A 26,130-nucleotide genomic window follows, 5' to 3' on the forward strand; every position below is an offset into this window, starting at 1 on the left:
CTTGCACTAGACACATTTCTACTCTGCTTTTTCCTTCTGCAAGTAACCCAATTGCGCCCCCCATGGTGCAATAACCAGTAGTCAATCACTAATCAACTAGGCAACTGGCCTAGTCAGCATATCATAGCCGCATAAGAGAAAATTATGTTTGGATTAGGAATCCCTTACTAGTACTACTCTTGAGATATCGCTTAAGACACTTGTAACTGCTTCTAAATGTGAAAATCATAGTGCTTGCATAAATCGGCTCATCTTGTTGATTGTATACGTGATATCATGGTGAGGTAACCAACCAGCCTCCATTACATGCCCACATCAAAGGTTTAATAGTTGTCTTTGCAATTTCCCATGAAAGATCAAGGGTATTACTTGAATTGCAAAATAAATATCCCTTGCTTGGAAGTTGAAACTTCTATACCCAGGAAATACCTATGAGGCGCCAAGTCTTCAATGTCAAATTCTTGGTGAACATGTGTCTTGAGGGAGGATATTTGTTGATTTCATTTCCCATTACGACAATATCATCAACATGAGCAAGAAGAAGGGCAGTACTTGGATGTCTCCACTTTATAAAGAGGGAGCAATTAGAACTGCTCCTGAGAAATCCAACAGCAACCACGACCCTATTGAGTCAAATGAACCACACACACGATGTCTGTCTAAGGCCATAAAGAGCCTTTTTCAGCCGATAGACCTTTTGGGAGGCCTTGGGAGAACCTGGTAAAGCTAGGCATCTCATATATAGTTCCCCTTCTAAGTTGACATGAAGGAAAGAATTCTTAACATCTAGTTGGAAGAGTAACAACTCTTTACATGCAGCATTCCATAACAGAGCCCAGACAGCTTACATCTTGGCTATTAGTGCAAAAGTCTTCTGATAATCAATCCATACTTCTGAGTTAAACCTTTAACTATAAGCCAGGCCTTGTATCTCTCAATGCTTCCATCAGCTTTAAAATAGCTTGAAGACCCTTATCTCACAACTGCCCTCTTTCCAAGCATGAGATCCAATATGTCCCAAATACCATTTTTTTCAAGGGCTTGAATTTCTCCCTCCATTGCTCTTCTTTAATTTGAGTTTTTAATGGCTTCCTCAAAAAAACTTTACTTTTTAGTTGTTTTGGAAGTGTTCGCTGTTGTATTGCTAAAGAAAGGGGGGGTGAAGAAGATCCAGAAGCCCAGGTTAAGACGTTTCGGGAGTTGCCCTCGAAATTAAAGAGTTGTGTCACGAAGGGTCGAATTTGCGGAGGCCCACAAGGAAAATAGCTACTGCAACAGTAGAGTTGGCAAGGTCAATGAATAAGGAGAAGAAAAGGAGGGTATTGTCGTTTGAGTCTCCGAAGATTCCTCTGATGCTGGCTAAGCAGGGGTTTCCGAGAGTCCAGCTGTCGAAGTTGAGCTTCACTTGAACTTGCTCGGGTGATTATGGAGACTGAGAGAACCTTGCTGGTCCGAGAGTGAGCAGAGTTTTCTAGTTAAGGTGGAAGTCCGAAGGGGAAAGGTGCTGGAAAAGCTTGTGGCCCAAAAGATGACCAAGGATGTCGTTTTGTAAAACAGTGCCTGGACGATAGAAAATTCAATTCTGAAAATCTGGTTATTTTGCTCCAGCCAAATCACCCAAAGAGTTGCTGCTACCAAGGCGCACCAAAGGTAGATGCCGTGCTTAGTCCAAGGAGGAAGAAGGGAGGTCTCAAGGAGATGCGAAATGGATGAAGGGGTCACCCACACCCATCCAAAATGTTGAAGTATATCAAACCCCAGAGGGCATGTGCAACCCAGCAATGGAGGAAATGATGTGGATTGGTTTCCTCCTCCTCCAGGCATAAGGAACATTTATTGGGGAGCTGGTGGCCCCTTCTTTGGAGCTGGTCAACAGTGAGGCCTCATTCCGAGAAGGACATCCAGAAAAACATTTGGATTTTGGGGGAGATGAGCAGTGTTTCAAAAAACGCTAGGCGGCCAGGGGGGGCGTTCCAGGACACCCTGAACTTAGCGGCCCAGCAGAAAGAAAAAAATTGTGGGGTTTTCCTCACTCAAAAATAAGCTCTAATGGGTTTTAGGTTTCAAATGAACATGAAACCCACAATTTTGCCCTTTTAGTATTAAACATTTGATCAACAAATGCCCTCAACGAGAGGCATTTCTCCCCCCAGGGCCGGGGCGCCGGCCCAAGGTGGCCGCCTAGGTGGGTTCTCAGGCGCATAGGCGGGCACCCAGGGATATCCACCTAATCTCGCCGCCTAGGCCTAGAGGATGCGCCCAGGCCTTCTGGACCGTATTTGCTTTTTAAATCACTGCCACTCTCTGGATACAAGAGAAGTGTTGTGGGGAAGGGGTGGGGGAAGGTGGTTGGAGGGCTTTGTAGATGGGGGCTATTGAAAAACTGCCCAAGGCATCAGGAGACCATATGGGCAGGTCGAAACCTGTGGGGGAAGGAAGAAAGAATGAAGCATAGATGAGAGAGCTAAGAAATTGGGGATCTTGGGGTCCAAGAGAGGCCTCTTAAAACAGAGGTTCCAAACTTTTTTGTCACCCAGAAGTTGGAAACTATCAACTACAAAGGCCATAGGATATGAAGCCACCTGAAAAAGGTGGGGGAATCTATCCTTGAGAGGGGTATGGCCTATCCATGGGTGGAACCAAAAAAGGATCCTAAGGCTGGGGGGGGAGGTGAAAGCGAAGGTTAAGGGAGAAAGAGGGAAGGCAGACGAGTATAGAGGGCCAAGCCCCTAAAAGATGAGGGCCGCTCTCGCAGTGGGGAGCCAATCATTATCAGTGACATGGCACTTGTGGCGCACGACTACCAACCAGAGATGGTTGCCTTGGGTAGCAACGCGCCACAACCAATTGCTTAGGAGGGCTTGGTTGTTGAGCCTCAAGTTGTGTATGCCTAGACCACCAAGGAATTTGAGGGTGCAAACTTTGGCCCAAGAAATGAGGTGGTATTTATTGTCCCCTCCACCAACCCACAGGAACTTACGCATAAGTTGCTCGAGGCAGTGCGCAATTGAGGCCGGCATCTAGAATAAGGACATATGAAAAATAGGGATGCTTGATGGCAAGCCAGGGAGAGATATCTACCCTTCCACCCTGTGAAGCGGCGATCAAATTTATCTATGATGTGGCTCCACTTAGTGGCTTTGGACTTGCCTGTACAAAGGGGTAGGCCGAGGTAGGTTGAGGGCAAGGCTTCGGTCTTACATCCAAAGAATATCTGCAAGGGCAAGAAGGGTCTGGGTTTGGACAACAATCTCCATAAGCTTGGTTTTGTCCAAGTTAGCCCTAAAGCCAGTGCCAAATTCGAAACATTTAAGGAAGAGCTTAAGGTTATGGATTTGCGAGGGGTCCGCGCCGCATAACATTAGGGTGTCATTTGTGTATTGGAGGAGGGAAATTACTGGTCAACCCCTCCCCACCTGGAAAACTTTAAGAAGGCCAGCACTACATAAACCCGAGATCGACTGGCTGAAAACTTTTGTGACAATGGCAAAAACGAAAGGCGACAAAGGGTCGCCCTGTCTTAGGCCTCTAGAGGACAGGAAGAAGCCTTTAGGAGAGCCTTTAATAACAACAAAGAAGTGCGATTTGGAAATGCACTCGGAGATCCACCTCCTCCGATGCTGCCAGAAATCCAACTTTTCCATGGCTTGGCCGAGGATGCGCCAATTGACATGGTCTTAGGCCTTTTCCCAGTCAATTTTGGTTATGATCTCCAAGATCTGGGGAAGGTAACACAAATGCATGCACTCGTGCGTCACAAGGGCTCCATCTAGTATGTAACGGTCCTTCACAAAGGCCCAATAGGCTATGGATATGACCCAACTAAGGGCGGCTCTAAGCCTAGTGGCTGGAACCTTAGATAACAATTTGTAGGAGTTGTTGATAAGGCTTATGGGGCGAAAGTCCTTCAGTTCTTTCGTGCCTTCGATCTTGGGAATCAAGGCAATGAAACTTGCATCCGTGGCAACCCCCCTGTCGTGGAACTCATTGAACATGTCAAGGATGTTGGGGCGAATGATATCCCAGAAGTGTTAGGAAAAAATGACCAGGTAGCCATTTGAGCTTAGCGCCTGGTCCTAGGCTAGGTCCTTAAGGGCTGTGAGGATTTCTTCCAAAAAGGGTTGTTCGCGCCAGGTGATCTGGTCGAGGGGAGGGTCTTGAAGGGGAGAGAGGACATGGGGGATCTAGATCTCGAGGAGGAGGAGAAAAGGTTCTTGAAGAAACTAGTAATGGCATCCTCAATTTGGGAGGGTTGGTCAAGTATGGAGTTATCACCTTTAATTTGGGAGATGAAGTTGTCACGCCTTCTGCAATTGGCTATTTTGTGAAAGAAGGCAGTGTTAGAGTCTCCCAACTTAAGCCATTTTATTATGGATCTTTGTTACTAAAAAATTCTTCCTTGCAAAGGATGCTTAGGTATTCAAGCTAAGCTTGGCTCCTCTGGACTACTACTACAGAATTGACGGGGCGAAGGCGAAGTTCTTCCTAAGAACCCATAGAGCGGATGGCATGTAAGAGGGAAGCTTTTTGTGCCCTGAAGTTACAAAGGGTTTGGGGCGCCCAATCCTTGAGAAGGGGGTTGAGGAGTTGAAGCTTTCTTTGTAGGCAGAAACCCGCCCAACCCTGGATTTGGAGAAGTCGAGGATGCCATTTTGATAGGACGAAGGAGTAGAAAGATGGTTTCTCCAGCCAGACCATCTAGAACCTAAACAGCTTGGGCTGCCAGAGGGCGGCTAGGGTGTCAAGGAGGATGAGGCAGTGCTTTGAAGTGTGTTTGGAAAGAGCAAGGAAGTAAGACCCCAAGAAAGAAGTGTCCCAATAAGCCGAGACGAGAAAGCGGTCAAGTTTGGAAAGGGTTGGGGAGGCCGAGTGGTCGAACCAAGTGAAATCAGCCCCATGGAGAGGTAGGTCTAACAGATGGTTGCATGAGATGAAGTCAGAAAACGCTAACATAAAAAGGGAGATACTGGAATTAGAGTTTCTTTCAAAGGATTAGTTGGTGATGTTGAAGTCACGTCGATGCACCAAGTATTTCATTGTCAAGCTGTATAACATGATCGTTTTTTGTTAATAGCCTTCTAAACATCATCATTCCACCATCAAGTTTTCTTATTTGAATATCTTTTCTCTCTAGATTCTCTTATAACTTCTTTTACCACTTTTTTAATATAGTCAGTCATCTCATTTCACATAACATTGACCCAGTGTTTTAAAATGCGGGATGCGACCCTGATGCGGTGGGGGGGACGACGCGGGCGTCACCGATGCGGCCCGGATGTGGGTGCATCATGATGATGCGGTCAACAAATGTAAAAAAATTCTAAAAAATTTTAAAAAATAAGTTAATGCATAGGAAAAAATATAAAGGTGATATATGTGATAGTAGGTATTTTAGTTAAATGATTAGCTTCAAAACTATTAGCTGTCAGATATTCTATATCCAGTTATCCACCCATATAAGTATTTCTACAGAGCAAGCATATCACACAATTTTTATCTTTGGGATTTTTTAGTTTAGCATACTTCCAAGCCGGATCATTATTATTAGAAGATTGGGAAGAGGACATTGCCCCAAAAGCATATATGCGCCTATTTCTGATGCAGATGCGAGCGCATCCCGCATGGACGTATTTTAAAACACTGCATTGACCTCATGTTTAGTGTCCCATTTCCTTTTCTAACTCATTTATCCTTAAATACGTCTATTTTCTGATTTTTAAATCCACCACCTAGTTCTTGGACACCTACTAATTTCACTCCTTATCTTCCATGTCTTTATGCAGACGTTCATAACCACGAGCCTGTGTTGGGTAGTTAAACTCTCTCCTTGGATAACCATACAATCTTTACATGATGGTCAATCTATCTTCTTAATTAGGAAGAAGTCTATTTGACTTTTATGTAATCCACTTTTATAAGTTATTAAATGTTTATCTTGCTTTTTAAAGGAAGTGTTTCTATTGCTAGGTCGTAGACCATAGAGAAATCCAAAAGAGCCTTACCCATCTTATTTCTTTCACCAAACCCATATCCCCCATATACCCTTTCATATCCTCTACTATCTTTCCCTACATGTCCATTTAAGTCCACTCCTATAAATGTCCTCTCTCCATTGGTATGTCTTGGACTAGTTCATCCATGACCTCCCAAAGTTGTCTCTTAATTCTAATCTTTAGTCCTATTTGTGGTGCATAAGCACTAATTGTGTTAAACATCACTTCCTCTAATACAAGTTCAATTAATAGGAGCCTATCATCTACTCTCTTAACAGGAACTATTTTATCTTTTAAATTTTTGTCTACTATTATGTCTACGCCTTTTCTATTATTATCCTTTCCTATATAACAAAGTTTATACCCATCTATTTCTTTAGTTTTTTCTCCTTTCCACTTAGTTTCCTATAGACAAGCTTTGTTTTACTCTCTTTGGTCTTTTTGTATCCACTAACTCCATTTTGTTACCTGTAAGTGTTCCTACATTCCATGTGGTTAGGCGAATCCTATTCTTAGACAAATACGCCAAGTCCAAATCGAAATTATTTAAGTTTCTCGATGAAAGGCTTTGAGTTGATATGAGGGTCTCTCACATCTTATCACAATTATATTGTAATATTCCTTTTGACATGAAATACTACTGCTCTTTACTTCCTACACTTTGAATTTACACGTGCAGAATCATTTTATTCATAGCTATAATTTCAACTATTTCTTACAAATAATACAATGATAATAACTACCAGCTGATGCTTATATTGAACACATTTCATGTTTCAGATGGACGAAAGGAATGGGGAATTTTCCATAGTTATCAAGAAAGGATAGTTAAGGATAGTTCTCCATTAGCAATGACCAAAGTCCTGAATGAGATTCTACATATTTATGGCTTCTTGCATCAGTAAGCAAGCAGAATAAGGCCAACCAACATGCAGACATTCCTTCTATATTGGATATGTTTAGCTGAGATAAGAATACAAGAGAAGTGCCAAATTTGGTCACTTTATGATGCATGTTGTTTAGAAGTGCCAAATTTGGTCACTTTATGATGCATGTTGTTTTCGCTTAATGTAACCTTACACGTAAGAAAACGATAGAACAATGATAAGTCGTTCAGTTTATACTGTGTAGCATAACCAACAAAATTAAATAGTGTAAAACATATATTGAATCTTGTCCAGATTTTGTGTAACTAAAACGTATCCATAACATGAGCTGCCACATAATAGACTAAAGCACCTGAATTAAAAACACCACGGAGCTTAAATAAGCCATGAGTTCAAAGTAATATCATGTGTTCTTATCCTTTGCTCTAGTTGGAGTACACTTGAACCATGGAATCCACACAGAAGTAGTAGCCTTGTATTCTCTAAATGCCTTGGCTCTATATTCTTGAGAGACCATCCTTTGCTCAACAAGTACGGTTACATAAGCTAAGCAAAAAGTATTCAACAATGAACCAATGAAAGTCCAGCCATGCCCAACATTCCATGCAAAGACAACCAGTCCCCACCACCAAAGCAGCTCCCCAAAGTAGTTAGGATGCCTAGAATAGCGCCACAAGCCCTTATCAAGGTTGGGTATTCCTGGCATGCTAAGATCCTTCAATAGATTATTTTTTTGAACAAAATTGTAAAGTTGAGTATCAGCAAAGTATGCCACAATAATGCCGCTCATGCAGATGATTGTTGCAACACTGTCCCAACCATTCCATGGCTTTTTGCTGGTGTGCACGGCATACATTGGGAGGCATATGCCAATCAGAAAGGCCTACAAGTATTTCAATGAAAGAATTCCAATAAGAGTAGAGACAAAGGTCAAAATAAGATCCAAATGCCTCATGGACTACATCAATCTCAAGAGTTCCCGGAGTACAGGAGAATCTAGTCTAGAAAACATTTTTCTTCTTTTATTTGACACACAGAGTAGTTAGGATGATGATGATGATCTCACACACCCTAGTTAAAAAGATAGAAATCTCAAAATTTAAGGAACATCAAGTTTGAAAGTGATCTGGACTATATATTCACAGTGCTGGAATCATAGATTTCTGACCATATATATATATATATATATATATATATATATATATATATATATATATATATATATATATATATAGATATTACTCATTTGTCAATCCATGCCAATAAAAATTATAAGTCCATGATGAAGTCATTTCCAACCAACAAAGAGTCATAGTTCAAATAAAATACTGAACAAAATGCTCCATCAACTCAAGAGTACTGAAGATCAGAAAGCAGAACAAGAAAACCACATACGTGTTGTGAGACATAAACTGCAAAAAGCTGAAGCCACCACCAGCTCCTTGGGAATTTCTTCCTGAGATCATTGTATCTCCAATCCTCTCTCTTACCCCACTCCCACCTTTCTCTTCTGAAATAATTGTGGGTCAACCTAATGCTCCACACCCATGTGAGAAAAACCACGGCCCTTGATCTCCACAAAGCATATTCCCCATTAGGGTGGGTCTTGTAATAGTGAACCAGCAAGACTGGTATCACTGTCCAGTACAAGTCTATCAACTGCAAACAAGGAAAAATGAACAAACGCACAAAACCCAGTTTGTAAATGCTAAAACGGCTCAAATGTACGAGAAAGGGGATCAAGGGAAAAACAGGAAAGGCAATAACAGTGTATCTAAGATGAATTTTTTCACACAGCGAAGCCCAGTGGGATGTTCTTACTCGTGTGAGAGAAAGCACAAGAAATGAATGGGCGGCAGTAATTGCCCCGAAACATGCACGGGCGCGCACACACACACAGAAAGAATTGGTAATCAAAGATGGAACAGCGAATAGGAGAATTAATGGTGAACTACTAAGGAAACGAAGAATGCAAATTGAGAAGAAAGTCTTGAAAGGAAGAGAGTAATAAAGCTAAAGAATAAGAAAGTGGAGATAGATACCCAAGTGTTGGCCTGAAGGAGACCGATGAGCCAGAAGATGAGGTCCACATTAATAAAGAAGAGGATGTTTGCCAAGAAAATAGGATGCTGAGCGAGCCACTTCCATGGGTGCGGCGGATCTGTAGAAAGTGAGTGGCAGTGAAGGGATGTAAGGTGGAACACAATGGAGGGAATGGGAACAAAGAAAGCAATCGCCATGTTTGCCAGATTCCCCATACTGCTACAAACTAATACAGACGACGGACAATTAACAGTGCCACTCTCTCTCTCTCCCTGGTGCGTGAAAGAACAAGGAAAAGCCCACGGGAGCAAAAGCCGCTTACTTACGAACGTCGATGGCTAGGATGGACCTTATCTAAGGTGTCATCATCGTAGCTTTTTTTTTCAATTAATTGATTAGTAGCTGTTTTTCTTAATTAATTGGGATTGGCTTTGGTCTCTGCCGCTACCCTAAGGTCGTATCTAGGTCACGTAATAAGTTTTCATATTTTTTCTGAACTGCGTTATAAATTTTCATATTTTTTCAAACTAATTCAAGTAAGATTACTTCCGACAACATCCTTTTAAACCTACCTTTCGTCTTTTCAATCTTTCTATTTGAACTAACTCACACTCTTAACTGACATTGCACTCTTAACTGACATTGTACTAGGTGGACGCCACACGTAACCAATCTACTAAAGTCTACTATCTCTCTTCTATGTTATCTAAAATATATTGTCCATAAGTAAAATATGGACGGTGTATAAGAAATACTAAACAATTGATACAAAAGAAATACTAAAAAACATTTTTTAATTTTAAACATTTATTTTTCTTTTCATATTTATGGTCATCTTGGCCTAAATGATGAATCTAATATATATATATATATATATATATAGAAAACAACCATCCAAAATGAATTTTAGTAAGGGGCTACGTATATGAGTCTGCCGACTACTAGACACCTCCCATTTTTCTTGCCATGGATCTATTTGTCTGCGGGTCTTCCTCGTGCGAGGATCTATGGTGGGACTTACTAGTTTTCGTCTAGTTTTTTTATGCCGTGTACTCCTTATTCATCAGGAAAATTTATCCATTTACTACGAAAAATAAACCTTTTAACATTCTTGGATTTGGTTAAAATAGGGCGCGGTCTGGATAATGCTGATGTCCTAAACAAATAACACAAGGTGCACCTTTAAGTCGAAAGATGTTTTAGTACTAAAAATCTCCGTGATGATGGCCTAAAAGTTTATTTTGTGTTTTTGACAAAATGATAGCTTGAAAGTTTTTTTTTTATATTTAATTGTAAAAATCAAAGCTTCAAAAATAATGTAGATCGAACAAATCTACGAACACTCGAAAATCTTGAAAATTTACGGTCCAAAAATTACATTACATGATACACAATTTCCAAGACCTGAAATCTATTGTTTTTCATATCATTTGAGGAGTTTTCGTCATCAAACCATCACATCAATGGTTGAATGGTGATAGAGAGGGGTGATTCAACGGTGATGGAGGGCTGGGTGCCACTGCATATTTAAGTACAACTGAATTTGGTAATTAATTCCCTTTCCATCAGCGCCCAACCAATTTGATTGGACAGTGATAAATCTCAGTCATCCTCTTAAGCCTTTCCCAATTATTTGGGGCCGGCTCTCTCTCTCTCATTCATGTCACGTGAAAAGATTGGCACCGATATCTTGCTCAAAAGGAGACTTCACTTTTAGCTTTACCATAATAACCCACTCCGTATATTCTAGGTATTCTTACTATTTCCTTTCATTTGGAAAGAATCACGTCAAAAACTTTGGCATAATGCCTAGGGGAAGATGACCAAAAATTCACCTGCCCACATACTCTACACTCGTATCCAAAAATTCTAGCCGCAGGAAATGGGAAACAGAAAGCAATTCAACAGAACGAGAAAGAGAGTTGAGAGAGAGAGAGAGAGAGAGAGAGAGAGAGAGAGTTAATCTCAGTAAGCATTGCCACTAGATGATCAAACTGCCGATTTGCCAAACCCATATCTCGGAGCTCCCAAAGAGAGTAACTCCCCTGAGCAATGTCAGGCTTGATGGCATTCTTAATCCGCCTCACCACAAAGAAATACTGCAAAAGAGAAAAGGGAAATGACCATGCCTTCCATGAATTAAATTTTTTACAATTATGGTGAAGTACACCATAACTAAGTGGCATCTGTATATGGTACACAATGGGAGCCTACACCACTTGTTCCTGATGTTGGATAATGAAGATTAACCCAAACTAGGTTAGTATCTGCTATCGGCAACTATAGTTAAATCTCCAACTAACATGAGTGTACCATAGCCAATGTGCCATTGTTATGTGGTGTGCTTTCCCAAAAAAGAATTAACCACAATTATAAAACAAAAAATAAATGTACAGGATGACTGGAAATTTAGTAGCATATAGAGAACAATACAAGATATCATACCTGGAAGGCCAAAATAAAAGGTATGAGGAACTGGCCCTTATTATTTGCGTCAGGTCCTTCTATTAACTTCTTGTCAACCAAGACCGGATGGCTGCCATTTAAGACCACCTCAGTAATGTTCTTAACTAGGTCAGGAAGCCATGCAGTACCATTTCGAACGATCTGTATATGCATCAACACCCTTAATTATTTCAATCAAATCAACGAACTTTTGCATTTCATGTTTTACAGGAAAAGGATGCTAAAAAGATAATATAGAACACACAGCAATAGCAAAATTTATGCACCTTTTCACCACTGTCATTCGTGTTGCATCTTCCACTGTTCTCGGCCAAAACAACAGGAATTGGACAAGTCTAGCGCATTAAGAAAAGGACATTAGATAATAATGTCGAAGATGGTGATTAAGAGAGTCCTTTTTCTTTTTAATTTTGTTTTTCTTTTTTTGTCTTTCCCCTTCTTTATTCAAAAGAGTTCTGAAACAAGATGTCTAAATTTTCAATAATGATGAGAATAGAGGTGGTCCTTGAGTAGATGCCAAGGACTTTGAAGTACTGCCTCTTAAATGTAACAAACAGTACTTGGAAGCAAATAACCAAGGTTTAACAGATATTAAAGGGTGATAGACTCTAAATAATGTTAATAACAGTCAATAGGGAAGCAGTCAGTCATTGATGATACATCAACAACATATGTTCACCATTAAGTAGACTATAAACAACATCAATCAAGTCTATAAACATAATGTGCAGCAAGTAAAACGAGATCAATACATGGGTACAGTCTCTACTTACTTGAAATGTTATCAATTACTTGCAGAAAAATAAATTGTGCTGAAGTTAGTTTTTTCTCCATAGGGATTTTTAAAAAATAAATTTATCATATGTACAAAAATATAAAACCCACCAGTTATGTTACAACTTAATGTATCTGTACTAAACATGTGGCATGCACTCAAGAGTCAAATAATAACTTTGAGGGAGTATGCTATTGAGTGTAAGACAAATGAAAATTTATCTTACAGGGATGAGGGAGACCAGCTCTGTGAATGAAAAGCTCAGACCATTGTAATTTGTGAGGGTGTTATGTTCAACTCTATGAATGAAAAGTTCAGATCATTACATGGAACTTGAGACAAATGGTAAATTTGCTCTTGAACATCAAGAGCAAGGCCATCATCCAGAAAGCACGCGGAAGATGTGGCAGAAACCAGGGAAAAGAAGGGGTAAATATGAGGACATGGAACTGAGAAAGGTTTACCTATATAACTGCTTCCAAATATAGAAATTTGACTGCTACCTCCCCAAATATGAGAGAGAGCGAGTGACCAATAAATTTTTGTAAAGAGAACAAGAGAGAGAGCCCAATAATTTTTAGTAAAAGAGAACTAGAGAGAACAAGAGAGAGACAGAGAGAGAGAGAGAGAGAAAGAGAGAGAGAGAGAGAGAACCTTCTAGTAAGATCCTAAGAGAGAGGAACTTTTGGCCACGTGCCCAAGTCCTCTCTCCCACTTAGGCCATGTGCAAAATTCCCAAGAGAGACTAAGAGGAACTTTTGGCCATGTATCCAAGGGGCTTTTTTGTATTTTTAAGGCTTTTTTATTTTTACTTTCACAATGAGCATTGCTTAGGCGAGTCCACTCAAACGTGCTCAAGTAACTTGCTTGAGAGAGAGAGACAGAGAGCGAGACAGAGAGTGAGAGAGAGAGAGAGAAAGAGAGATGTTGGCGTACACCAGATGGGGGCACCATTGATTTAAACGACCTCATCCACAAAGTTTTTTGTAGCAATAGAGCATGATGCATTAATTCAGGTCATCAAGAAAATGTTGTACACACAATATTCCAACTATTTCTGGGGGTTGTAGAGAATATTCCAAACAAAGCCATCGTGATAAAATACTAAAATTTTACAAGTACAGGACAGCAACCACAGAATGGGCATCAAGCAAGAGTAGACTGAGCCTAATAAGTTGTGCTAAAATTCAATGGTATAATCCCGAACTGAAAAAGTAAGGACGATACCGCAGAGGAGATGGATATGGTATTATATTGATCATGATGACGATGATGACATCAAATATGCTCTTGATAGAAACTACTATTCAAGATGGATGAGTGGTTCATGAAACGACGAATACATTTATTGAGAACTACATAAGATTATCGAGTCTCCAAAGTTGAATTGTGAGCTAAAATTATTTGTTGTGTAGGTTCTCATGGAACAAATAAGTAGAATAAGTTACATTCTTTAGATTCCATTTCTTTCCGATGCAACATATAGTTCGACGTTTCAATGCCTCAGAAAAAAAAATGATTTTAGCTTATACAAAAAATTATTTTCCCTAAGGACTTGAAGATGAAGAAAAGTTTTTACTTATAAGAAATCAAAATTTCAAAGATGACAATGCATTCCCATTTTATTGTTCGATCTAGCTAGTAGCAAATAGAAATTCCTAACCAAAGCAAAACGTTCACCCAAAAAAATAAAAGCATACAAACAGAAATGACAATGCAATAATTACATCCCCACAGAAGGAAGACAATAATCACCTGAATTTCGGGAAACGTTCACCCAAAAAAAAAAAAAGCATACAAACAGAAACGACAATGCAATAATTACACCCCCACAGAAGTAAGACAATAATCACCTGAATTTCCTTTATCCTCATACGAGCACCCGATCTAAAAACTTTCAAAAGACCTTCTGATCTTTTCAAGAAAAATTCATCATAACTCAATCCATCTGGGTTGACAACTGAGCATGTGTAAGAACAACTAATCCCCTCTGCCATATACCATTCCCAAAACTATCTGTGATAGCTTTGATGACCTGTCTGTCCAAATTATCAACCAATAGCTATCTAATCGGTCCACATATAGCAAGATATCAATCGTCTTGTTCAAAAGGAACCTATCAGGCAAGAACCACGTCTAAATCAAGTTCCCCACAAAATAATCCTCAAGTTATCTTAGAGTCAAACACATTGGCCCATGAATGAACCATGCATTCTTTTATTTTGGGAAGCAAATACATTATTACAAGACAATCACCCAAACAAGGAATAAATGCAGCCCAAAAGTGACGAAAAAAAGGGTTCATTGTATAAAATACCAAATGACTTCCATTTAACTGTTACAGAAACATTATCTTAAGGAATCAAAAGAAAGAAAGAAAGAAAGAAGAAGAAGAGAACTACTAGATTACCGTTTTATCATTTCAAGGGTGTTTTCATTGACAAACCCCCCCCCTTCTACAAGCCCTGAAGTGTCTATAATATTAAATGTGAAACCAGCTCTAGCACGTGAACAAATTATAGGACGCATTGCTTCAGACTGCAAAACATGGATAAACGTAAGAGACCCAACCTACTAATCAATACTTACAACAAAGCTTATTTTTTTCATGCAATGAACAATACTTAATAAAAGACCAATGTATGGCATATATTCTAGTTAGTTACCGAACCTCCTAACATCAGCAGCGATCATGCTCTGGGAATGTGATCCAACATCCCCAGAGCTGGATCATAACACCTATGTTGGGAGAGCAAGATCCGAAGCCAATAGGAATCAATCAACAGGTTCATACGCCCATATTGTTAATATTTTTAATCAAAGAACCAATAAATGCCTATCAATCAAAAAAAGAAAGCAATAAATGCATATCCATAAAAAAAAGGAGAGCAACAATAGATAATCAATTAAAAAAGGAAGCAATAATTCTTTAAATCCACGATACGCAAATTTTTCGAAGGATAGATTCTTGAATGCATCTATCACGAAGAGAGGGTTTCAAATCCACAGCTCCGAAAATTGCATTTAATGTATGGAGTGGCGGGTCCAACATTTGTCACAAATGATTATGAGATTTGGGCCGGTCATCTCGTTAAAATGCGTACAAAGAGAGACAATGACCTCTCTCTCTCTCTCCCATCTCTCTTTATCTTTTTCTCTGTAGTTTTATATTTATCTGCTCGATCTACCTCATTACTTAGGTGTTTTTCCCTTAAAAAATTAAAACGAAAGGATATATGAGAAGAAAAAGAACAAGTGCATATGATTTGACCAAACTTATATCCTTTATTACCATTTACAATATAAGATCAAATAAATATCTTTAGAATATTATTGTGAAAGATTTATGTATGAGAAGACTCATGTAAATAAAAAAACAGTTATTAATGTCAAATTTTATCCGAGTAAATCCATAATTGTAAATGTGTAAAGATCTTTTTAATATATTAATTTTGTATCTAAATATTTTTTTTTTGTAATTTGTGATTAGTCCTTATTACAAATTCTCTAGTTATAAATACCTATTATACAGGCATCTGGCGCTCCCAACCTACGGAAACCCTAGCAAGCAATGATTCTTCACTCCCGCACGTGCTTTCAGCTCCAACAACTATACATTGTACACCACTGGGGAACCACCGTCTGTTTTCAATGATGGATGTAGGTGATTAACTCATCCCTGAGTTCATCTCCAGCATCCAGCCATTACGGTACGCCATACATCACAAACTGGTGATTCCTAATGTACTTTTGATATTTGAAAACTACTAATCAAGTAATTCCTAGATTGAATAAGATGATAACACTAGCTGGCCATAGTCATCTGAGTCAGCAAACAAATAAAGAAATGATTCTCTAGAGTAACAAACCTGGAAAGCACTGACTTCAGCCACCCGCTCTCCCAAGAGAGAATTCACTGTCAAAGACTGTCCTACGCCTCCTTTCATCACTACAAGGATAGTCACTGTACTCACATTCTATGAATTACAAACTACAAAGACAAGAATTGTGTAACCAAACAATATTACCTAAAATAAAATAAAATAAATACACACAAAAAATCCTTGAATTTATGAACTAGAGTTTGTTTTCAGGTTTCTAGAAGCTTGAAATTGGGGTCAAATTCATCATTATGTTTGTAGATATTTTAGGGGCATTTGTGTCATTTGTTGTAGAGGTTTTTAGGGTAATTTCGTCATGGATATTGTTTGGCAAGAAGTAGAGCTAGGATTTCATAGTGACTAGGTTTCTTATAGTCTAATTAACTAATATTGTTTTTCTTTCTTCCTACAAATAAATCTATTGTGTATGAATATTGAACTGAGTTTAGGTCTTGTAAAAAAATTACTTGGGGTGGACTTCCCTGAAAGCCTAGAAAGAGGACCAAACCTCTCATAAATGGAGTGGACCCAATTGCAAACCTTTATGACAGGGTTTATTCTCTCGTCTTTCTTATTTTTGGTCAAGAAAAGATCTGTACCTAATGATGTCACGGTCATGGACATGCTGCAATTTTTCATAAATGTTCTAACCCAACAACTCAAGAAGAATGGGAGTATCTGACAAGCCATGGAAAGTTTGAGAGAATTTCAAATTACAGATTAGTGAACTTCAAGGAGAGAATGATGAATTAAATCAGCAGTTGGAACAATTTGAGAATAATCATTGTGGTGAAAAGGTCAATCGTAATCCAGGTTGAGCATCAAACATCCATTGCAAAACTATTAGAACTTCAGAAAATGATAAAAAGGAAGACACACTAGTTGCGTCATGTGAATTACAACCCTCTGAACACTAATGAGAACTTAAGATTGTGCATGATATTACGGGGTTTCACTGCAAGTTCCACATTAAATGTTTTAATAGTTTGTTGATCAAAGTGGACAAAGTACGAAGATGAATTGCGGTTCTTCAGCACCAACTACTGAAGACGCCTCTAATGGACCTGATGAACACAGAATATTCAAGGTCGAGCTTCTCCCGACCCCAAGAGAATAATTTAGCTACAAGTTATGTTTAGGTTTCTAGAAGTTTGAAATCATGGTCCATTTGGTGGTTTCATTTAGACTTTAGGGGTATCTTGTGTTTTTTCAGGCGTATTTTTGTTATGGCTAATTTTGGCAAGATGAAAGACTAGGATAGAGTGATTAGGTTTCTTGAGTTGTCTTTTTTGTGTTTTGAGGAATGTTATCTTAGCTTTTTTTCTTTCCAATTCTTATAGAGAGTCAAATTCGCTTTTTATTTTTTTGAGGAACGTTATGTTAATTTTTTTTCCTTCTTTTTTTTAAAGAGTCCAATTAGCTTGTTTTTTTTTTTTGAGCAATGTTAACTATTATAATATTAAATAGATCTTTGAATAGAGTATAATATTTATGTGGCTCTAATATGGCGTAGTTGCCAATAGTAGTGCCGACAACAATAGTTCATTACAAGAGGAAACAAAGAAAAACATAGGGGAAGAGCTGGTGATGAGTCCAATCTAAGATGACCACAGCATTTAGATCTGCATACTCTTTAGGAAAGCCATCAAGTCATTTGCCTCTTCACACAATTTGGATGTTTCTTCAGAAACATGGTCAACAACCCATGGACAAGCAAAGATCACTTTAACCCAAAGAGATGCCCACCACTCCCAAAGGGGAACCACATGAAAGGGCAAACAATTTGAGCCCCTCCAGGAGAGCCATAGCCTCTGAGGCAATGCTGTAGTGTAGTCAATAGCACTTGAGAAGGATAAGAGGATCGATGATGCACTATCCCAAAAATCAACCCTAATACCAACTCCTCCTGGAACACTGAAAGAGCACCCATCAAAATTGACTTTGATGATTCATGGCTCTAGTGGGAACCAATGCATAGCTTGAGGGATATCCATTGCTGTCAATCTCGAAATAGCCAGCCAGTTTTGCAGGAGATTCATGGTGAAAAAAGCACTAAATGCGTTTTGATGTCTAACCCACCATATCACCGTAGCTACAAGTTTTCTTGCACATTTATGGTTCAACTCCAGACCCTCAAATCTTTGCCTACTTCGTTCTATCAAGATCAATGTTCTTAGGACTGGACCGGTGACCAAACCGGTTAAGACACCGGTTTGGTTGAACCGGCAAAGCCAAATCGGTTGACCAGTCAGACCAGACGAAGATATTAAATAATTCACAAAATGGTTAAATATGGAGAAAATTGGGAAAATTAAAGTAAACAAAAAATGAAAATAAAAAAATCCAGAAAACATAAAGTTTTCTCTTTTCTGTTTTTTTTTCCTTTTATTTCTTTTTATTTCTATTTTTTTTCCTGTTTTGTGGATTTTCTAATTTTTTGTGCATTGTCCAGACCAAAAATTGAAAAATAAAAGTAGAAACATAAAGAATGCCGCAAATATATTTCAAAAAACGAAAATCAGTTTTACAATGTCATTAAATATCTTTCTTATTTTTAATAAAAAGCTTATGTTAAGGTACTCCTCCACATGGCGTATTTTCTTAATGTACTCAATATTTTTAGACACTTTATACCCTTGATTTTTAATACAAAATTTTTCAAGCAAGAGCATTTTTGGTCATTAAGAGGGGTAGAATGGATATTTTTATAAGAAACTAGTGGCATTCTATTAATGGTTGAAAAGCAATTAATGTTCTATGTGGGTGATGTCATACATCATGTCGATGATGTCATTGTCCACTATAGTTAATAAATGCTTTTGTTTCTATTAAATATTTCTAAGTCACCCTTGAGTAATTACTTAAAATACCCCTATACAAAAAGTTACTACATTATAGGGCAAGGATATCAAGTGTACAAAAATGTTGAGTACATTTAGTATATGCTCCATATGTAGAAGTAACCTAACAAAACCCTTATTAAAATTAGTTTTTAAAATGTATCATTTAACAGCTTTCTTAAATGTGTCATTGAATAGCTTTTCTTATATTCTTAAAAAGCAATCTCATGGCACATTTTTAGATAACTTTCTTATATTTAATTGCAATTCCTATTTTATTTTATTTTTGGAGATAAGGTTAACTTTATATTAATAATAGTAAAAATACAAAAAAACCACAAGATGTGGTAATAGGCAGCCCAAAAGATGGATGCTCAGATTACAAAAGAAAATAAGAGCAAGGAGTGTAAATAAGAAGTAAGACAAAATAGAAAACAAAAATAGAATCAACAGAGAAATGGGGAGGAAGGAAGACTTCTTATGATCCTTGCAGAGACCAAGTGCGAATGGACCCAAGAGAAAGAGGCAGGTAAGAGAGGGATGGGAGGGAGGAGGAGACCGAAGGGGAATTAATTAGATGAAGGAGGGTAATTACTGGTAGAATAGCACCAAACTTAGGCGAAACAAAGTCATAGCAACCCAAACATAGCAGCAAGCTTGAGGGCTGAATCGTACTTAGGTGATTGGTCAATATTGGTTTTACCTCCCTAAAATTTCTGCAGCAATTCAGTTCCCTCTCTAAAATTTAGTAACTGTTTTGGTTCTCTCACTGTTTAAAAACTCTGTAGTTTTGTCGATTGTTTTCGATTTTCGAAGATGACTGAAGATGATGATGTCTTTGTGCGTTCAAACCAGAACAATCATATGATTTTGGAACCAAAGAGACATTGGTTTGCATAGTAGCGAACTGGGTCCTAATGTGAGATTGGGTAAAGGACAAAAGATGGAAGGAATCAGCCAACATGGGGCGGCTGGATCCAATTTTGTCGACTCCAACAGATTTGGACCTCGCGAGCCAGCAAAGGAGAAATCAATTGCAAAGAAATCAACACTGCTCTGGTACCAGTGTTAGGTAGAAGGAGATGAAGTAGAACTCACCTAAATCCCAGGTTTTATGGGCAATGTTGCTAGATTGTGTATCGCAGAAAGCCCAGGATTTCTCCAAAACGATTAGAATTGTTTTCTTTGCCATAAAACCTTGTTTTATAGAGAGATGGGAGGACGCTGTTATCCAACATTGGACTTTCATTTCTAGAATCTCCAAGAAGTGGCCCTCAATATCTGGGAGAGAGGGGAGTTATCCACTATCCATTGGAAAAGATGTTTTCTCTCTAAAAACATTTTAAAGATAAATAGTAATTAATATAATATTTTTGAAAAAATATTAATCAAGATAAATAAAAAATATATGCAGTGTATCAAAAAGCGCTAGGCGGGCACCCAAAACCTAGGCGGCTGCCCAGTTGAAAAAAACCATACCAAATACCAATATACCATATTCCAAGTTGAAAAAAAAAAAAAGATTGACGTCGAAAAAAAATTTTGATAATCCATATTGTTAAAACAATAAACTGTAAAACCATATAAGTGTAGGATATAAAAGTCAACACTCAACGCAATATAAAATTCAAAAATATATAGAAATTTAGAAAATATACAGTCTAACAAGAGTCAACACTCATGACTCAACACAACAGTCAACACTCAACACTCAGTACCAAAAGGCAAGAGTCTTCAGTCATCATCATCATCATCAAAAGGAATATCAATAGGGCAAGCCTCATCATACGCTTCAGAGTCAAGGCCATCATCATCAGAGTCATCTCCCTCTTCAATATAACGCTCGTCCTCCTCTGTTTTTTCTGAATCTGCCTCTTCCTCCTCCTCCTCCTCTTCTTCTACCTTCCTCTTACTAGTATGTGCAGTCTGTGCAGATGAGGCCCTAGGAGTCTTGGCAGCTCTACCCTTTTTTTTGTGCTTCTCTGAACTCAAATATTGTATAATTTCCTCCCTGGTAGCCTCAGAAACATTTTTACAAGGGGCAACACCCCCTTAATACCGGCAGGGTGTTTTTTATGCAACAGGTAAATGCCCCTATTAGTATCATTTCCACAATAATTATATTTAATATGATTTTTATCACTTGGATTCGGGTTGTAACCATACTTCCAACCCGGATCACCACTCCGACTAGAACTTGGAGAAGATATTTCCATAGAACAAGGCTTATTTTCATCCTTTTCTGGTTCTTCTAAATTCAAAAAATGTCTAATCTCATCCCGAACTGCTTCAGGAACCTTTGTACAAGAAATAACATTACCTCTAACACCAGCAAGGTGTTTTTTAAATCAGTTAATACCCCATTGGTATCTTTTTCACAAAAATTACACCTCATACAATTTTTGTCATTTGATTTTGGGTTGTACCCATACTTCTAACCCGGATCACTTCTTATAAAAGTACCAGAAACAGATCTATGACAAGGATTTTGTTCTTGTTTTTTTTTTTTACATAACTTATATATTGTTTAATCTCCTCTCTAATAGCTTCAAGAAAATTTTTACAAGGGGCAACATCCCCCTTAATACCGGCAAGATATTTTTTAAACAAGTTTATGCCTCCTTTTGTATTTTTTTCACAAAAATTGCATCTAACGCAATTTTTGTCGTTTGGATTCGGATTGTATCCATATTTCCAACCCGGATCTCCACTCCGACTAACTCCTGAAGAATACATCTCAAAATAAAACAAGCAATCTAAAAAATAAAGTTTTGCACTTACTTCGATTGCTCGAACTCCAAACTTTGAGAAACACTTCGATCCAATGAAATGTAGTTTTCTGGTGGTTTCTTTCTCTCTAAAAGCATTCTTGTGGGTTTTGGTTTCAAATGAACCTAAAACCCCTCCTTCTAACCTTTTATATCTTTAAAAAAAATCAAAAAAAAAAAAAACATTTCCGCCTCTAGGCGGGGCACAAGCCCTGGGCGGCCGCCCAGGCGGGTTCCATACCGCCTAGGAGGCCGCCCAGGGACCGCCGCCTAGTTTGGCTGCCTAGGCCTGGACGATGCGCTCAGGCCTTCTGGACCGCCTAGGCGCTGGGCGGTTCGTTTTTGAACATTGAGTATATGTTATGTGTGAGGCCCCATGATCATACACACATGCTAACAAGTATACAGTAAAATGTTGCTGGATACTCAAGGAAAACCCATTTGGCACAAAATAGTTTTCAGAGGATTCTCCGACTCAATCGCATTGTAAGAAAGATTGTCTGCTGCTTCTGCATAGTTTTTTCACATGATAGATTGACTGGCTAGATAAAAGCCCCTCCTTTGAAGCAAGTCCACAGTTACGGTCTTCTGATGGGTGATTAAATACAATAAGGCCTCATTTTCCTTTTTTGAGAGTAGGGGAATGGAGGCGGGGCGGCGGGGAGAGATAGGGAAGAGTCATGCTTTGTTGGCTAGGTTAGGATTTCGTATACTCTGTTTGAGGTGCTTATAGAAGTATGATAATGAAAATAAACCAGATTTTGTAAGCTCCCGAACAAAACAACTCCAATCCTGTTTAGGAATGAAATGGGTGTTGAGGACGTTACTAGTGCTTCAAGTTCAATAGTTTCTCTGCAAGATATCCGTGTAATTTTGTAGCCTAGACTCAGTGCCCTAAAACTTCATAAGATTCTGAAATGAGGCACTCTGATTCAACTGTTAGAGGCCACAAGGTACAACTTAGGCAACAAGGTTTCAAACTCCCTATTTACACCCCACTAAGTCTTTCCAAAAGCAAATATGAACCCGTATATGAATTGAGTTCAAGTGACACAAGTTAAAATGAGTTTAGGTGAAAATGCCTCAATGGGGAGAAGGGGGGGGGGGTTGACTAGGGGTAGATATGAGGACCAAATTTCACAAATTTCGCGTGGATTCCCTTGCAAATCTCTAAGAGGATATATGTTTTCATCCTTTTTTTTTTTGAAATTTTTTATTTTCTTTAAATTTCCTACATTAAATATCATGAAGTGGCCACCCTTGCTCAATGTGGTTTAGACCTTGATGCCGTTGTTCAAGCAATAAAGGTGCTAGGCAAAAAAGGAAGAGAATAGAAGGTAACTCAAAACAATAAAAAAAGATGAAAGAATAAGCCCCTCTCAAATTTCTGCAAGGGAGTCAAACTCCAAATTGCACAACTTAGCCCTTTCTGTAGGGCAAAAGGGAGTCACCCCATGATATGCTTTCACCTAAACTCGATTCACCTTATAGTTGTTGAAAACGCATGGGAACCCGAATCGTTTTTGGAATCGGAATCACGGAATCATGGTCTGCTAAAAGATTCATGTCTTAGAAATCGTTGTCCATACAATAGGAATCACTAGGAACAAGATTCCTATTTTTTTAGAATCGTGTTGCGACCGAAATAGATCCAAGTTTCATCCACATGGAATCGAGATTCCGTCCTCCTTGGAATTGAGGCTCCCATCCCCTTGGAATCGACACTTCAAGAATCAAGATTCATTAATATGCGAAATCGCGTTTTCAACATCTATGGAATAGAGTTTCTGACATATGTGGAATAGAGATATGTTGTTGTTTCGAATCGTGATTCTAACATATTTAGAATGAAGTTTCTGAAGTATATGGATCAGAGATCCATGCTAGTTTGAGATCGAGATTTACAATAATATGGACTATGGAATGAGTTTGACGACCCCTACCAGGAATCGAGATTTCATTTTATGGAGAAGGAAGCTACAAGAACATTTTGAGCCTCATCAACTTTAGAACCTGTATTGGATGTCTCTTATTGGAAGGTTTTCCAAATTTTAAAGTGATTGTGTTGACTATTGAACTTACGGTAGATGAGTATTTCTAAATTGTGATTATGACTTCATAATTATAAAGACAAAATAGGATTACGTCTACACCATGGTTTTACTTTTAATTGTATGTGTTGTATTTATACAGTTATATTTTAAATTTAAAGTAAAGGTCATCCTGGTGGCATGAATAAAATAATGAAACCCTGTAACTACTAGAAGCATTCGAATGAAGGTTCCTACTCCAATTGACGTGGAATCAAGATTTAATCCTCGCTAGAATCTAGATTCGATATATTTGGGAATGTCTACCCACAATTAATGGGTTCAAGTTTCTAAAGATGTGTTGGATCGAGATTCCGAAATTAAGGAATCGAGTTTCCTTGGTTCTGATAAATAGTTTCTAAAGATGTGTTGAATCGAGATTTTGAAATTAAGGAATCGAGTTTCCTTCGTTTTGAAAAATGGTTTCTAGAGATGTATCGAATTGAGATTCTGAAATTAAAGAATCAAGTTTCCTTGGTTCCGAGAAATGGTTCCCGAGTAGATTCCTTAACGAAAACGCGGAATCGGGTTTCGAAACCAGAAATGTGAGGTCGGTGGAGAGATTTCAGTAACTATGATTCAACTTCTCTGTCATCTAAACTTAATTCAGCCACCTTGTATTTATGTTGGTCATGAAAAAATAATCCTAAAATCTCAACATCAAAAGACACAATTACCCCTAAAAGCTCCACAAACAAAAAAAGTAAATTGACCCTAATTTCAGACTAACACCTAAAACTAAATCCTAACATCATAAACCAAATCAAATTAGTTAGAAGGACATGAGAAAAAGAAGTTAATAATTCATGGTAAAAAATTGTTTGTCCAGTTCTATAAGCCAACCTCCTCTTTTAGTTTACCCAATAGTTCCAGTAATTTGGCTTGAGTAGCAGGAGGAAACTGTCGAATTCCAGTCCATTCTTTGGTAAGTAGGGCAGCCATGGTTCCCTAATGAGAAAGATTACATGTCATATAAGAAACATTGAAATACATGGGAAAAATAAATGGAATCCAGAAGAGAGAACCTGTAAACCCCAAAAGACAGTGGAATTAAAACAGAAGTCCTAGAATTTCATTGAACCAAATACAATGCATTTTAGTAATATCAGCAACGAAACAAAAAAAAAAACCTGAGAAACCACAGGAACCAAAGTAAGTTGAATTCAGCATAACATGAACCCTAGAAATTTAATAGACTAATGAAAATTGAATTTAGCATCAACAAAGAAACCACAATAATCCACTGAGGGTATAGGCTCTAATAGAGGGGAATGGCCGGCCAGGATTTGTGTAGCCGACCCCAATTAGTTGGAAAAGACTTCGATGATGAAGATGAAAGAAAACACAATAATCACTTTCTTTAAGGTAACATCATTTCAGGTGCAAGCTTCTGTTCATCAAGAAATGTAATACAATCATTCAAATAAGACTCTAACCATAGCCTTCCCTGAAATTAAAACAATAATGAACTCTCAAAAAACCAATTAGGAGTTGTTTTATATCAATTAACCAGAAATATCCAATTCAGATCAAATCTTCAGCAGCTAGTAAGTAAACCAAATTCATACCATATACAGATAAAAGAAAAAAGAATAGAAAAGAAACCGAGTGCCTACAAGACATATGGACTGCAAAACACATTCTTAGAGAGAAATCAATTTCAGTGAAAAAAAGAAAACTCCCAAATAACAAAATACACGACGGCAACAATTACGGCAAGTGAAAAGATCGGTGAGATGATCGTGATATATGCTATTACAGAGAGAGAGGCTTGCCTTAGCTTGCAGAGACAGCTGAAGAGGCGCAGATAGAAGGGAGAGAGAAGTTTCTCACTGAATTATACGAGGGAGCGAGAGAGGTTTTTCGCTTATTTATACGAGGGAGAGAGGGAGTAAGAGACAGAAGGGGGTAATTCGAGGAGGATTGCGATGAATGCTAAACAAGGTATGTTCCTTTTTGAAGGAAAAGGTTTCCATACTACACCTACAGCAGACAAGATCTGCTTCCCCTACCATGCAGCCTACCAATTTTGATCAAAAAGTTGTTCGATTTTAGATTCGACGTCTCAAAATATTTTATTTTTAAGTTTTTTTATATAAATTGTATGGATATAAAATTTGGTCCGTACAATTTCAGCGGGGTGCACTTCTAAAAAAATATTAAAAATAATTTTTCGATAAAAAATAATGACCACAATACTTCTTAAAACTTTCAAAAGTATTTTGGTCAATTTATTTTATTAGAATTAAGTTTTTTATATTTTTATTAATACGAGTTTAATAGAGAATTGGACGTACAACATTTGGTGTCAAAATAATTTATAAAAAAAATTAAAAATAAAATAGTGTAAAAACATGATATTGTGAGTTGAGGCCTCCATTCAGAAT

At 38.1% G+C, this 26,130-nt stretch overlaps 1 protein-coding gene and 1 pseudogene across 2 annotated transcripts; both read right to left on the bottom strand.

Moving 5' to 3' along the window:
* Positions 1-7,138: 7,138 nt before the first annotated feature.
* LOC18436419 (3-oxo-5-alpha-steroid 4-dehydrogenase (DUF1295)) lies at positions 7,139-9,428 on the bottom strand. Its single transcript, XM_006846439.4, has 3 exons — positions 8,923-9,428; positions 8,276-8,539; positions 7,139-7,763 (listed from the first exon to the last, which is right to left on the bottom strand). The coding sequence occupies exons 1-3, from the start codon at positions 9,136-9,138 to the stop codon at positions 7,284-7,286; spliced, it is 960 nt and encodes a 319-aa protein (XP_006846502.2). The 5' UTR covers positions 9,139-9,428; the 3' UTR covers positions 7,139-7,283.
* A 1,185-nt stretch (positions 9,429-10,613) lies between these two features.
* LOC110007447 (translocase of chloroplast 34-like) lies at positions 10,614-25,770 on the bottom strand (annotated as a pseudogene). The gene is made up of 8 exons (XR_016041538.1): positions 25,519-25,770; positions 24,604-24,691; positions 16,034-16,113; positions 14,575-14,702; positions 14,018-14,280; positions 11,656-11,724; positions 11,369-11,530; positions 10,614-11,022 (listed from the first exon to the last, which is right to left on the bottom strand). The product of XR_016041538.1 is annotated as a translocase of chloroplast 34-like (transcript).
* Between the last annotated feature and the right edge of the window lie 360 nt (positions 25,771-26,130).

Source organism: Amborella trichopoda, chromosome 9, assembly GCF_054954075.1.
Source record: "Amborella trichopoda isolate Santa Cruz 75 chromosome 9, AtrichopodaSantaCruz75HAP2 v2.0, whole genome shotgun sequence".
NCBI classification, from domain to species: Eukaryota; Viridiplantae; Streptophyta; class Magnoliopsida; order Amborellales; family Amborellaceae; genus Amborella; species Amborella trichopoda.